The 15,252-nt window shown below is 34.2% G+C and overlaps 1 protein-coding gene across 2 annotated transcripts; it reads left to right on the top strand.

The window, feature by feature from the left end:
- The first annotated feature begins 50 nt into the window (after window positions 1–50).
- LOC106079425 (uncharacterized) lies at window positions 51–15,043 on the top strand. 2 transcript variants are annotated; one of them, XM_056039733.1, is made up of 4 exons: window positions 51–138; window positions 10,269–10,380; window positions 11,050–11,100; window positions 14,890–15,043. In XM_056039733.1, the coding sequence occupies exons 1-4, from the start codon at window positions 104–106 to the stop codon at window positions 14,998–15,000; spliced, it is 309 nt and encodes a 102-aa protein (XP_055895708.1). In that variant the 5' UTR covers window positions 51–103; the 3' UTR covers window positions 15,001–15,043. The 2 variants fall into 2 exon arrangements, with proteins under 2 accessions (XP_055895708.1, XP_055895709.1); XM_056039734.1 differs by lacking the exon at window positions 51–138 and adding an exon at window positions 6,408–6,808.
- The last annotated feature ends 209 nt before the right edge of the window (window positions 15,044–15,252 follow it).

Genomic DNA, 15,252 nt, shown 5'->3' on the forward strand with positions numbered 1-15,252 from the left:
AGTGAAGATAGCATTCTTGTGTAATCCAAGTTATCCCAGGTGGCCTGGTGAAATAATTGAATGACAATATCCTGATGGAGAGTCAACACTAGACTGCACACAGATGGTCAGATGGACTGGAGAGAAGAAAAAAAAAAGGTACAACTTTTCTAGTCTGTCACTTTGGTAAGAAGAATGATAGCAGACGACATTTACTACTGGTTTTATAATGTAATGTGAGACCAATCAATAGGTGCTGGAGTTGGGAGAGAGATAGGTCACTAACACTATTTTGAACTTACAATTGAACAGTTTATCCAATTTAATAAGTACAATGACTGAATGAGACCATTATTCAGGCTTAATTTACCTTAATGAAGCCATTGCAGATTTTTTAAAGCAGCCATTATTGCTTATTGAAGCCATTACAATATTAAAGTGAAGTAAAAAGCAAAGTTCCCCTTTCAGACCATGCGGTCATGATATAAGGTCATCTGTTTCAGTAGCCCACAATTCATGATGGTTTCATGTGACCAGCACAATTACCAACCACCTTTACTTTTCCCCAACTAACGTCAGGTACCCATTAGAGCAATATGGAAAACAATCATTGTTGCTTACTAAAGCCAGTGCAATATTAAGAACAACTATTACTGTCAAAGTTACAAAGTTACCTTACTGAAGCCAGTGCAAAACAACAGATAGTCAACTGTTACCTAGACTGTTCTATGAAGACCATTACAATGAGATGTTTGTCTGGCCAGAATGGTTAATCACTAATGACAAAGACATGCAAACTTATCAGAGATCTTCCTTTAATCTCGCTCGCTCTCTCTCTCTCTCTCCCTCCCCCCCCAAATACAAAACATTCTAGGTAAACAGCTGGCTAATGGTTGACTTGACCAAAAGTCTAACAAAGGTTAAAGGTTAAGCTCACCCATTGAAGATTAAAGGTCAGCAAAGATTTCACCCAGACAAGGGCCATTGGTTTTGTCTAGTGCTTTTATAACAGTGTGGTATGTCATAACAGTGTGGTATGTCATACTAATAGTATACAACTGTATGACGCAACTTACTTTAATGTGTGTCATTTTAATTTGGACACTATGCATCTGTACACTGAAATCCAATTCAAATAAACTAGGTCCACAATACAAAAAGCCTCAATGCATAATATAATAATATTAATATAATACCCAAAACCACATTACATCATAATACACTAGACCACTTCATATAGACACTAGGGTTACATCATAATACACTAGACCACTTCATGTTATAAAATCCCCTGGACCTACGACTGTATCTCAGTCTACTCTATGGAGATGTTAATTTTAAAATAGGTTCAGTGAATGTTTGTTGTTTACTTGATTGTCCTCCAAGTTCCATTTTTCAATCGCTGATGTATATTTAGGCATATCCCCATAAACCAATTTATCCTTCAACAAACTTTTCTCTTATAAGCTTTAAAATCTTAACCTTTTGAACCCACCAGCCCAATTTATCGGTCTGTGCGTAAAAAATCCATGCCCCGCCAGACCGATATATCGGTCTCGTGCACCTTACCTTAATCATCAAAATTGTTTATAGCATTATTATTTCTCACTAAAACATTGTACTAGTTTAACAAGTGCCATTTTCAAAGATTCTCTAGAAAGTACATCATGCTGATAATAAGAAAATAAAAAAGTTTGTGTATGCTGGTATGCTGTGTATGCCCCACAAGTCAGGTGGGGAAAAACTGGAGAAATAAACTCAACTTGCAATGTAATTTTTTTACACGGAAAAAAAAAAAAGGAAAAATCCTTGAAAAAAATATAGTTTAATACTAAAAAAATATATTTATTATATTTGGGGAAATTTGTCTTACAACAGCATAACAAACTATTACAATGATGCAAGTGTAACGCATATATTCTTACCTAGTCTCACTTAAACACTACATGTGTGGATTTAACATCAGAAAATTAGTTTGTATTCAATAATTGAATCCAAAAATATAATTATTTTTTTTTACTACTCCGACTAATTAGCAAAAACTTTTTTCAAGGATGGAAATGATAAAAACGTGGGGTCATTTATTTTAAGCTAAAATTTCACACACGACATTGTCATACTAGTATGGCTGAGTTATGAAGTTTATAGAGTTGCATTAATAATAACACTAACGTTATGGGTTGGATCTAATTTTTTTCTCTCTGTTTTTTTTTTTAATGACAAGCTATGAATGTTTCGTTTACTGTAGATATTATTTGAACATAAAGTAGGAATTAATATTTAAAAAAACACAACATTTATATTACTTATTTAGTGTTTTAAAGATCTTAGACTTTAATTCTACATGACTAGATTGACATAGGACGTAATCATCATCTTTTTTTTAAAGTAATGTCAGTATTTTATAAGATAAGATCTAAGACTAAGACTGCTTTATTGATCCTTACGGAAATTTGTTGTGATAATAGGTGCTAGGTCAATCTAGTATTGCATGTTAATCAATGACTTTATAATCAAAATAATCAATTCTGTTAAGTCATTGGTTTTCCTGGATGACTCATGCAACCCATTCCATGCTCTAATAGCACTAGGGAAGAAGGATAATTTGTACAAATTTGTCCTAGCATATGGAACAAGTTACATGGAATGTGCCTTTATCCTTGTGTCTGAGTATTTTATTAGATTTTGTTTTTGTATTTGAAGATTATGATTCAGTGTTTTAGTGACTAAGCTAGAGAATCTAATTTTAAATCAACACACCTTGACTAGCAGGCAGAATAGAACTCAAGATTCTAGAGTCTATAGATCTACTCCATCTAGATTTTAATAGAATAGAATATAGATTAATAGATAAATGATCCATTCTAAATATCTATAGCTAGACTTTGTTAATATTATTTTTTTATTAATTAGTATCTAAATTCTAGATGAGCTCTAGATCTATATTATATTTAGATCTAGAGTGTACTTTATGTATTTCTGTTAGTATGTTTAATATTTAGCATGTAGAATGTGGACTAGGTAACTAGATTAGATCAGTAGATCTATTATCTGCGATACCCTATTATTAGTATTATCTAGATCTACAGTTTTCTAATCTACACTTAGATCTATATATATGACTATGTCACTAGTATATAATATACATGCTTCGGATGTTCATTCAGAGTTTAAGAAAATCTACATTCAAACCTTCCGCAGGGACTATTGAGACAAACAAACAATAGTCCAGAGTGCATACCGCATAACCAGGCAGCTAGCCTAGTACTTAATATGCCTTGCTTTTTATAATTATTAATTATATTTATAGATCATAGCCTATATTTAACTAGATGATAGATCTAGTAGTTCTATTCTTATAGATCTTTAACTCAAGTCAATCAAGATCTAGAACACTAGACATCTCTAGATCTATTAGTATTAACTATTCATTCTAATGTAAGTAGATCTAAGTCTAAGTTAAGTACTCAACTGTCTGTCTCCAGTCTCAGTTTATAAGTAGTAGAGTCTACTCTAGAATCTATCATTTATCATCTAGAGTAGAGAGATTCTAGATCTAGAATCTAGACTAGATTTGACTAGAACTAATATTATTTATATAATTATATAGATCTAGACCTAGAATTCTAGAATCTAGATCTATATAGAAGATTGGTTTCTTTAATGTAAATTCAATTGTAATTTTAAAAAAAACAATGTTAGATTATTAAATGTCAATCATTTAGTAGATCTAGTATTTTACTTTTAGAATCATTATCATTATGATGATTATCATCATTTGAATCAATTTGCTTTTTGATAATATCATGTAATATGAGCCAGACTCACTTAATCATCAAGTTGATTATCATCAAATAATGTATACTATAAGTCTAGATCTAAATCTAGTACTAGATCTAGATTACTATTACTAATGACTAAAATTAAACAGTCTTAGATCTTCTTTCTATTTTCAATTTTGTGCTTATCTTGATTTTGATCATTAGATCTATCATTAAATAAGTTATCATGAATTATTCATGAATGACATGATTATGAATGATTAAGTCAATTTAAGTTTAACTTAAGTAATCATCATTTCATTAGTGACTAGAGTCTAGTTAATTAGAATATTTTTAGTGATTTAGTTAAAAGAAATAATTCTAGATTCTATATATATATAGAGTCTAGATCTGTAGACTAATTCACAAATTAATGATATATTTTATTGATTGAAAACCCTAAGCCTAAGCCTAAGCCTAAATAGTAAATTAAATAATAAATTCAAAATTGGCTAAATGGCCTAATCCTAATTCCTACTTATAATATTAAGAGAACGTAGACACTGGGCAAAACTCACTTTTTAAGTCCAACAAATAAGCATGAATCATAAACTTAATATTGTTAACAGTGTTACTGTTATAACTACCTTCAGTAGACTTTAGCCTTAGCTCTGCGACATGACAATGGTGACACGCAAGAACATTAGATCTAGTTATTTCCCCTTTCGTTCTCTCTTCTATTTCCGAATTCCAAATTAACTTTTTTTTTTTTTTAAAGTCACGTGATAGAGCTATTTATAGGTTTGTTTTTTTTCTCAAAGAATGTATAATATCAGGTGACCGAGCCTCGCTCGGATGAATAATTTGGGAAGGATATATACCCGAAGTCATTTTGAGAATATTTTTGTACCAGGTGGCCGAACCTCGCTCTGTTAAATAATTTTGGAAGGTTATATACCCGAAATTATTTTGGGAATATTCTTGTAATTACAAAATGAACGATCGGATAAAGACTACTAATCTGTTCTGTTAGTTCTAATTGTAGGCCTAATTGTACATGTCGATTAAATTTAAAGTCTTTTAAGTCCTCCTACAGTCTAGACAAACTACAGCTCACGTCCGTATTATAGTTTTACTATCCATCTTTTGCGTAAAACTATTGTAGGCTTACTATTATTGGCTTGGAAGAAAGTCTTTGCAATGTAACTTCTCTACGTTATAGGGTAAAACATGCACTTAGTGACAAAGTAAAATGGCGCATTTTTTCTTATTAGACTTAAATCATGGCATTAGTTTTCTAAAGAAACGTTTCCGTGGGGCACCTCTGTTACGCCAAACAATATGCTCGTTACCCATACGGGATACGTGCCCTGCCCAGCCTGACTGTCGGACTATAGGAAGTTCATACCGGCTTTTACCATCCATCCATCCTAGTGGTGCTATGGCCTGCTTTTACACATACATCCATTCAGATCTCTCCTGGTCCTAACTCCAAGCTTTTTACCGAAGTTTATAGTTAAATCAAAAGAGGCTGCAGTGTACGCAAACTCGTTGACCGCTAGATGGATATCATGTTTAGTGTGAGCAAGTAAGGCGTAAAGAAGTTGTGTTATGACCATTTCCTTTGTTTTGGTACAGGAGAGGTAGACACTGAAGCATGAACACATGGTAATAATTCACCAGCAAAATAATAATAATAATAAGGCTTGTCTTAGAGTCCGAAAATTAATGAGGATTGCAGCTGTGACCTACATATCTTGCCACATCCAGGGCAAGCATAACCATTGTCCGCGGTGCTCGATTAAGATTTTCTTTTAGCGTCTGCGTCTGTCCTCGGCAGCAAATTTTCTTTTGGTCTCAAATGTATCCGCGGCCTTTGTATAGAGGGGATTCTTTAAGTCCGACAGTTACGCTGGACAGAGCAGTATCCTGAATGGGAGACGAATCTCAGACGAACGCATGCCAAAGGCAGTCTTTTTTGGTCAGCTAAAAAGTGGTTGACGTAACACCGAAACCCTTAAAAGACCAGCTTATGGCGCAAACTTGACTTAGCTGACATAGAAGAGAGCACATGGTTGCATGCAACCTCAGAACGAGACAGCTGGAGGTCACCAGCAAAATAAACAACAAAGTAAAAGGTATCTACACCGCTCTACACAATTAAAGTGTAAACAACTTATTAAGCACTTAAAACACAATAACTAATCATATATCGGCAAATTTAATTTCATTACTTTTCTTTCATAGTTCTATAATAAATCAATCTACAGTAAGATGGTGCGCAAATGTTTCATTAGGTCTATTGATCCTTTAAAACTCGTTATTGTTTGCAAAGAAATATTTTAGTATACTGCGGTAAGCCTAGTGACGTAAGCAGCGTTTTTCCCGTTTACGCCATGGAAATTTTTCATTCATAAAACATTCTAGCCAAAATTAATTTTTCGATAATGAGGCATTTTCAAACCGATATAACGGTCGACCTCGAGTTTTCCCGATGTGGCCAATGAGTTAAGAATTTTTTTCTCACTAATATGCACATACCTTGAAATTTTAAAGAAAATCGTTAGAGCCGTTTTTGAAATAAAATTTATATATATATATATATATATATATATATACATACATACAAGAATTGCTCGCTTAAGAGTATAGGATTTACAGGATAGGTCGATTAGTATATTAAAACAAACTACACTCTAGATTTATATTGGTATTTAAATTACAATAATATAGAATTATCTAGATCTAGATGTCGAGGTAATTTGAGTCTTGAAATGTAAGGCTATCTTAACTAGCTAATGCATAGATCTAGGTCTGTGCAGCTGTCTGACTCTTTTCAACCAAAAAATAAAATAAAGCAAAAATAATGACCACAACATACCCTTACAAATGAAATAGTCTGACTCTGTGGTCTTGATCTAGAAAATCTAGATCGAGATTTTGTAGATCTGATCTGATCAAATGTAGATCTAGATTTAGACGTCTAGTTCTAGTTCTCTGCATCCACATATTTTCCAAAGACACTGCTCTTGTGGTGTCTCACATCTTCTCTGGGATCCCTGCACTGAGTAAGAAATGAAAATTATTTTATAATTTTATTAATAAAATATTTATTATAAATTTATATTATAATTATTTTATTTATTAATATTAAATATTATCACTATCACTCAGTTACAGTACTATTAATCTTATATTATCATAATGTAGTATCAGTTATCAGTGATTATGATTATTTTTTTTTATTAATTATTATTATAACATTTTATGATTATAATAAAATCATTATAATAATCTTTATCATTCTTAAGGAAATTTGTCTTATAATTTATCATTAGACCAAAAAAAAAAACATTATTGGCATTATAATTAGATCTATATAAAACTAAAATATAGCCTACATTCACACCAGGCACACACATAATTAAATAATATACATACAATGATACATGCGAAAAGTTTATATCAGATAGTTTGATTATCTAGGGAACAAAAGATTTTTTGTGTCTGTTAGTCTTTGCTATCAGTGTCTTGTATCTCTGACTCTATTATGATTATCATCATCATGAATGATCATGTATTACATTACATCATGTATTTGTATTCTGTAAATCATGATTATTATCAGTATCATTCAGTATCATTATAATTGAATATATTGATAATTCTAGCTAGATCAATAATTCTAATTCTATGTCAGCTAGTCTATAGCATAATTATATAATATCTATTAGATTAATTTTAATTGAGACTCAGTATTATTAGACTTATTACATAATCTAGACTAGTGACATTCTAGAATCTAGATTAGTGGATGTTTATGATGATGATCTGTAGTGGAACCCAGCCAGGCCTGAATAAAGTCTATACAAAATAAGCTGTTGAAAACATAATGGGAATAATTCAATTAAAAGTGCTGCCTTAATATGGGAAACAGTGGATCACTTGTGAAGACAAGTGAACCTATCAGGTGGTGGGGGGGGGGGGACAACCTGCTGGAGACATAAGAAGCTTTACATAAAATTATTAAATATTTTTTTAAACATACATAAAAAAAAACATATCTTTCTATTTTTTTCATACTTAGGAAAATTGCTGATGGTGATAAAAAAAAGATAATTTGTGATATTTTAACAGTCCAAATGTCTGGGCAAAAAAACAAAACAAAACAGAAAAACAACTTATCAAGCATTTCCCCCACCTACTTCTTAAAAAAGAAACTACTCTATCATCATCCACATCTTCTTCCTTCAAAACCTTACCAACTTCTTCTTCTTCGTTCTCATTGTTATGTTGGAGCGTTTAGATGGCTAGACCAATACATGAGATGAACTGTGCAGTGGTTTCCAAATCAGGGAGCTCTCTATATAGTTTTCTTTCTATTGGGGTGTTTGGGGCCAGTGTCCTATACGGGCCTCTTGGTAAAGAGAGCAGTTTTGGAGGACGTGGTCAGCATTCTGTGGTGATACTCCGTTGGGGTAGATTTCACTGGTTCCAATTTTGAGCTTCTGGTACATGTGTTGTCGCATTCTTTTGTGTCCGGTTCTGAGTGAAAGATTTGATGCTGATATTGTCAGGATAGCTTATAGTAAGCGTTACCTTTCTTGTGATTTGGATTAGAGCTCGTCCATTTCTCATTTGTTTTATTTACAATTAATTTCTTCAATTCTTCTGGACAGAGTGCAGAGTTACCAACTAAATGTTTTGTTTCTTTCCTGCTTCAAGCTTACACAAAACATAAGCTCTACTTTTCACACTTTTGACACCATCCATTCTGATTATGATACTTCCATTACTACTGTCACTGCAGGCACTATTACTAACCATCCTTTCATGTGTCATATCTGTTTCCTCCATTATTGGTGATGAAGTGGCAAGCATATATCTTCAACACTTTTTCTTTCTGTTGGCTTGCTTTCGAGGAGCAGCTTTAGGATAGCCCACAAATATATCTGGTGACCTTAACATCTTTTACTCCAAGGAGCAAAAATGTTTTACATGTTTCTGATGTTCCTTCAGGGTTGAAGACAATTACTTCCTAGTCCAAACCTCCCGCAGGACAACAGGGGATGGGAGCGGGCAGGGTTTGAACCCTGGACCATAGATAAATCTGAACGACAGTCCAGCGCGCAAACCGCATGACCAGGCAGCAACATTGAATAGTTATAATAGTCTCACTTTTATATTAAAGCTTACATAAAGAATCACAAAAAAGTGTGTGTGTGGGGGGGGGGTTGAATAGTATCTTTATTCATAATGTGGAAGGTGAGGGGGGATTGAATGGCATGCCATTACGGAAAATGTATAAAATATTACGGATTCATGGTAAGAATTTTTTAAAATTCCAACTTGATTGCACAATAAGACTAATAGTCTTTCATACACACACACACACACTATTGGTTATACTTCATATATAAAGCTTACATAACTTGACAAGTCACCCAGATACAGTCGCTATCTTTAGATGTATACATTTAGATAAAGATATTAATGAAGAGTTCAAAGGTGATACAATACTTTAATTACAAAAAAAAAAATTTTTAAATTAAGGGGTAGGTGTTAAAAATGTTCCAGTAAACAAGAATCGCAAGATTTGTCCAAACATGAAGAAAAAGTTAGTGACCCTGTCTCATATCCTTGCGGCTTGGCTTGAAAGAAACATACAGTTCATAGCTTTCGGCAGTATAAGACAGATAAAAAGAAAGTACCTCTTTCAGACCTTGCGATCTATTGGGCAGTTGATGTAAATGAGGCCATCTGTTTCTATGGCCAACTGTTAATGAAGGTGTTATGTGGCCAGCACAATGACCAAGTGATTTTACTTTCCCCAACCATTGTTACTTCTAGAAATTCAAATTCCCTGTCTTCACTGAAATTTGAACCTGAGATCTCTCAGTGCAGAAGCCTAGGGCTTTACCACTCAGCCACCAACACCACCCCCCACATGACATATAGTATATGGCAATTCTAAATACTTGTAATCCTGCAAGTTATCTGTCCTTGCATATTTAACTTTTCCTGCGTTTTAAGTGTTAAGTGATGAATGGCCAAGTTATATACATTATTGACTGTCCTCATGATGGACCTGAGATTAAATCTTGGCCATTCTTTCCTGTGGGATTTTTTTGGCTAAAATATGATAATCATTCAGAAAGACACAGAGATAAAGGCACATTTTTTATTCTATAAACTAGGACTAATTCATACAAAAAAATTCTTCCTCACTAATGTGGTTAGAGCATGAAATCATCCAGGAAACTCAGTGGCTTAGCAGAGTTAAACTCTTTAATTAACAAGCACGACTGAAATATCTTCTTTTTTGATGGAACGTCTGTAATTTTTAAGATAAGAAAATTAATTTTGATTTTTTTCTAAGAAAAATTATGTGTTTATCTTAAATTTTTAAATAAATTCTACTCAGTTTTGAACTTGGCATTTAATGCAACTACACAACACACATGTCTGTGAGTTGAACATCTTTTTCATATCTACCCTATAACCCCTGTGTCACTTCTTATTCTCCAGGTCCAGTGTTTTTTGTGTAATGAATCCCTCAGCTTCATCTGCCTCCGTGCCCAAGAGGAATGACCGAGGTCCTCACACGAGTCCTATCATTTGGCCTCAACTTGTTGGCAAGGTAACGACCAAAGATTTACTATCTATTCAAAGATGGATCTAGAATTTTGAAAAGGGTGGGGGGATTTCTGATACCTTCCCCACCAAACACCTGGATCCTCCTTTGCCCCACCAAACACCTGGATCCTCCCTTGCCCCACCAAACATCTGGGTTCTCCCTTGCCCCACCTGATAATAAATCTTTCACCTATCCTTTAGTCTTTTGGACCAGGTTTTGTCGACTGTCTTTCTCCATTCCTGTCTTTTGCCTTGGACAGAACCTCTTTTGATGGCAGACCCATCCATTCTAATATGCTGTCTTCCCATCGCTTTCTTTGTCTGCCTCTTCTTCTTTTTCCTGGTAACATTTCCCGGAAAGAAGGTCTTTGTGAGCCCTGAAGACCTTGTAATATGGCCATAGATCTTTTAATTTGGGTAATTTGCGTTTTTCTGACAGTAGAACTAGTTATCAGGTCATCGTGGGGTCCAATCGCTGTAATAGCTTTGTCTCATTTTTATTTGTGATGCAGTTTTTAAATGTGATTGGACACTATTATTAAGTCTTTCATCCTGTCCTTTTTCCCATTCCTTTTTCATCCATCGTTAGGCTACGCCTCATGAATTAGTGGTCAATTGTTTTATTCCTTCGATGGTTCTCTTTAAATTAAACTTTTTTTTTTTTGTATTTCAGAAATTTGAAGAAGCATCTGAAGCAATCAAGAGCAATAATCCATCAATTTCTGTAAGAGCTTTTCATTTTTCTAGGGCAGACAACTGTAGCCTTTATATTGGCAAAAGTCTAGACCAACAAGTAGCTTATTTCATGAAGTGATTTTCAAATGCATGATTCCTCATTATTTCATCAAATGGTTTTCTTTTCTTTATTGACATAGAGTCATTCTTGTTTCTGGATGCACTTCCAATAGATAAAAACTGACAATTTAATATAATACCAGGGTACTTCAATGCTAACCTGTTCTAGAAATACGAAATAACAATTATTCTACATAATATCAATACATTTTGCTGTAGGTATCACATTAAACATTGTAATGAACATGATAGCAGAGTTATAAGCATATCCATGTTCTAGATGTGCATGTTAATTACAGAGTTTAAAAAAAAGTAAAGTTCCCATTTCAGATCTTGCGATCTATAGGGCAGATAGATAGTTAAGGTCATCTGTTTATTAGGCCAACGGTTAATGAGCAGGGTGTCGTGTGGCCAGCACAATGACCAACCGCCTTTACTTTCCCCAAGTATAGTCAAAATCCCAGTCTTCATTGAGATTTAAACCCAGGACCCCAAGTTTGGAAATCAAGCGCTGAACCACTCAGCCACTGTGCCACCAATTACAGAATTAAAGTGTAATAAATTATTAACTCTAATAATCATTTTCTTTCCTGGCTGATTCGTGCAACTCAATTCATGCTCTAATGACAGTAGGGGAAAACAACTCAGCCACTGTGCCCCCAATTACAGAATTAAAGTGTAATAAATTATTAACTCTAATAATCATTTTCTTTCCTGGCTGATTAGTGCAACTCCATTCATGCTCTAATGACAGTAGGGGAAAAAGAGCACTTATAAGAATTGGTCCTTTATGTATCTGAGTATCTTATCAGATTGTGTTTTTGTATTTCTAAATTATGGTTCAGCGTTTTATGTATCATTGCTACTTTACATTTTAGCCTTGAAGTGTCTCTAAATTTAGTGATTGTAAAATGTTTGACATGTTTCGGATGTTCCTTCAGAGTTGAAGATAGTTTACTTCCTAGTCCAAACCTCCCGCAGGACGACGGGGGATGGGGGCGGGCTTGGTTTGAACCCTCGACCGTCGATAAATTCGAACGACACTACTTATTGTTTGAATCAGACAGTGATTAGCTGTATCTCTTGTGCTCTAGTTCACTTACTCTCAATTGCAAATAATTTTTGAATGCAGAAAATCAAATCAACAGATTCATTTGAGATAGAACTTTGATAGAAATGATAAAACTGTCATGGAATCCCCATATTGATGAAACTCTAGAAAACATTAAGAAACTGGAACAGACACAAAATAGAGCAGTGAAATTCATAACAAATGAATATTCACATTTGACTAGAGTAACGCCTTTAGTAGAATCACTAAATTTAGAAAGCCTTCAGGATATAAGACTCAAAAGTAAAGTTGCAATTATACATAAAACAATGAACCATTATCTTCAAATACAAAAAAACATCTAATAAAATACTCAGAAAGACACAAAGATAAAGGCACATTCCTCATTCCATATGCTAGGACAAATTTGTACAAATGCTCTTTCTTCCCTAATGCTATTAGAGCATGGAATGGGTTGCCTTAGCCAGCCAGGAAAACCAGTGACTTGACAGAATTTAGGTCATTTGTTAATATGCATGACGTGTAGGGCGTAATCATCTTCTTTTTTGAAGTAACATCTGTATTATATAAGAAATGGAAATGGGAATAAAGAAAAAAAATCAATAATAAATAAAAAAATATGTTAGGAAAAGAAAAATCCCTGTTGCAATTGAGAAAAGTGTAAAAATCACCTAAGAAATATGCACTGACTGCTTTACCATAAAGTCTTACATTTTAAAGAGTTTATAAAGTAAAGTTTATAAAGTAGTTTCCTAATCGTAACCTATACTGTCATCATTATAAGTATAAGATCAAAATACAAAGCTCGCTTATTTCTTTAATAGTTTGATCAATTAAACTATGGTACCTTTTTCAATCTGGTGTGATAAGAAACCATTAACATTTTTTTTTGTTATTATAATAATATTTACTATATAATTAGTTGAAGAATTTTTTTTACTGACCTTTTAATGCTGTAACAGATAGGAATGAATCCTGATGTTAAACTTTTCTTCCTGTTGATGATAATAATAATAATAATAATAATAAGCTTGTCTTTTGAGTCTGAAGTCCAATGAAAATTGCAATATGTCACTGGGTTACACTGTGCAGACATAACCATTTTTGTGTCTTTTTGCCCTCAATTCCTGTCCTTGGCAGTAGATTTCCTTTTGGTCTCAGATGTGTGTCCTGCTGCCTTTGTACAATATCCCCAGCTGTATCTTTCAGAAGCGGCCTGTTGCTGGCTGATATTAACTTGACATATAGTGATAAGCAGGGCTTTCAAAAATGGATCAGTCGTGTGAAGGGGCAATCCTTATTCTTGTTGGTTTTTGTCTTCTTCTTCTTCATCGTTCTCATTGTTATGTTGGAGTGTTCATATGACTAGACCAATACATGAGATGAACTGCGCAGTGGTTTCCAAATCAGGGAGCTCTCCTTGGTTTTGATTTCACTAGTCTCTGAGACTAACATGTGATCATTGTCGTGCGCATCTTGCTTGGTATTTTCTTTTGAGCACCATAAGGTTTCGAGAGTTTCTGTTCCTAAGGGTGCGCCTTGTTGTCATTACGTTTTTTTGGCCTTTGTTGGGGTTGTGCTGACTTAGCTGAGTTGCGTTCTTTGGTGTTTTCTTCCCCAGTATTGGGGAGGCAGGCTTGGGACTCTGTTGGAGTCAAGCCTGATAGTGATTGTATGGTCTGGTTGTTGCCTCCATGGTTTAGGTTGTGGGCTTCTCCGGGCCCTGATCAATGGTGCTATTGAGAATTAAGGTGTAAGGAGTAATATGTTTGAATTATATTTGCCTTGTAAATGCTACTAGATCTATTATTCATTTATCATTATATCATAACATTTCATTTGCTTATTAAATTTATAAACTTACGATTTTGTTGTTAACTAATACAAGTTAACTGATCGTTATCGTTGAACAATTGTTGTATTCACTAAATGTTAAATTGAAAACGTGTATTCAGTGTTAACCAGTCACTGCTGCGATGCCAATATTATTTGCTTGGGTTTACACTGTCGAGGTGGGGAACCTGGGAGTTCGAGGAACTTATGTCTACCCCGAAGTCAACGAGCTGAAATCCGAAAAACCCACCCTGACAATCATTGAAAAGTAACACACCATTTAGATGACAAAGACAAATTTTACTTTTTTTTGTTTTTGTTTTATAAGATTCATAAGTTCTTTCATAAATGATGACAGGCAATGGGGTAGCTTGGAAGTAGTCATCAATAGGGGTCGGGGGGGCATGACCTCTTTAGGGGTCACTGCATTTTGAAAATTCAACATCATGGCATGAGATAATGGTGTAATATTTAAGATTTAATGTAAAAAAAAATAATTTTATTTGGGGGCTCGGGGAGATTTTCTAATTCTCCCTCCCCATCCCACCACCATAGCTACGCCACTGATGACAAAGTATGACGGTGGACAGGTTTTGAACTTAAGACCATTGCAACGACAGTGCCATGTGCATACCACATGACCAGACAGCCATCCTTGATAGGAGGTAGTGGGAATTCAGACATGGAGACAAAACAATAAGTCGCAGCTTTTCATGGACATGTTACACATTTTTTACATGACTATTTGATGTAATAATTCTGTTCTGTTAAACACATTCAGTTTTATCCGAAATTTTTTTTTTTAATTCCCAGATTCAATGTGTTACCAAGGATACCATACTAACCATGGACTACAGACTGGACAGAGTCAGAATCTATGTAGATGATGAAGGTATCGTGGCCAGGGCACCAAAGATGGGCTGAACGCGCTAGGAACAAAGTAAAACAAAAAAAAACAAAAAAAAAACTACTCCAGGCCTAAATGAGGAATTAAAAATTTAGTCTCAAAAGCTAGGAATGTGTTTGTTTTTCTTATATACCTTCATCTATCCCTTGGTCTGTTGGGGCACCACACAAGATCTGTTGACTGTCTTTCTCCCTTACTCCCTATCTTTTGCCTTGGATAGAATTTCTTTCAATGACAGGCCTGTCCATTTTTTATGTTGTCATCCATCA

The sequence above is a fragment of the Biomphalaria glabrata genome, chromosome 8 (genome assembly GCF_947242115.1).
Source record: "Biomphalaria glabrata chromosome 8, xgBioGlab47.1, whole genome shotgun sequence".
NCBI lineage: Eukaryota > Metazoa > Mollusca > Gastropoda > Planorbidae > Biomphalaria > Biomphalaria glabrata.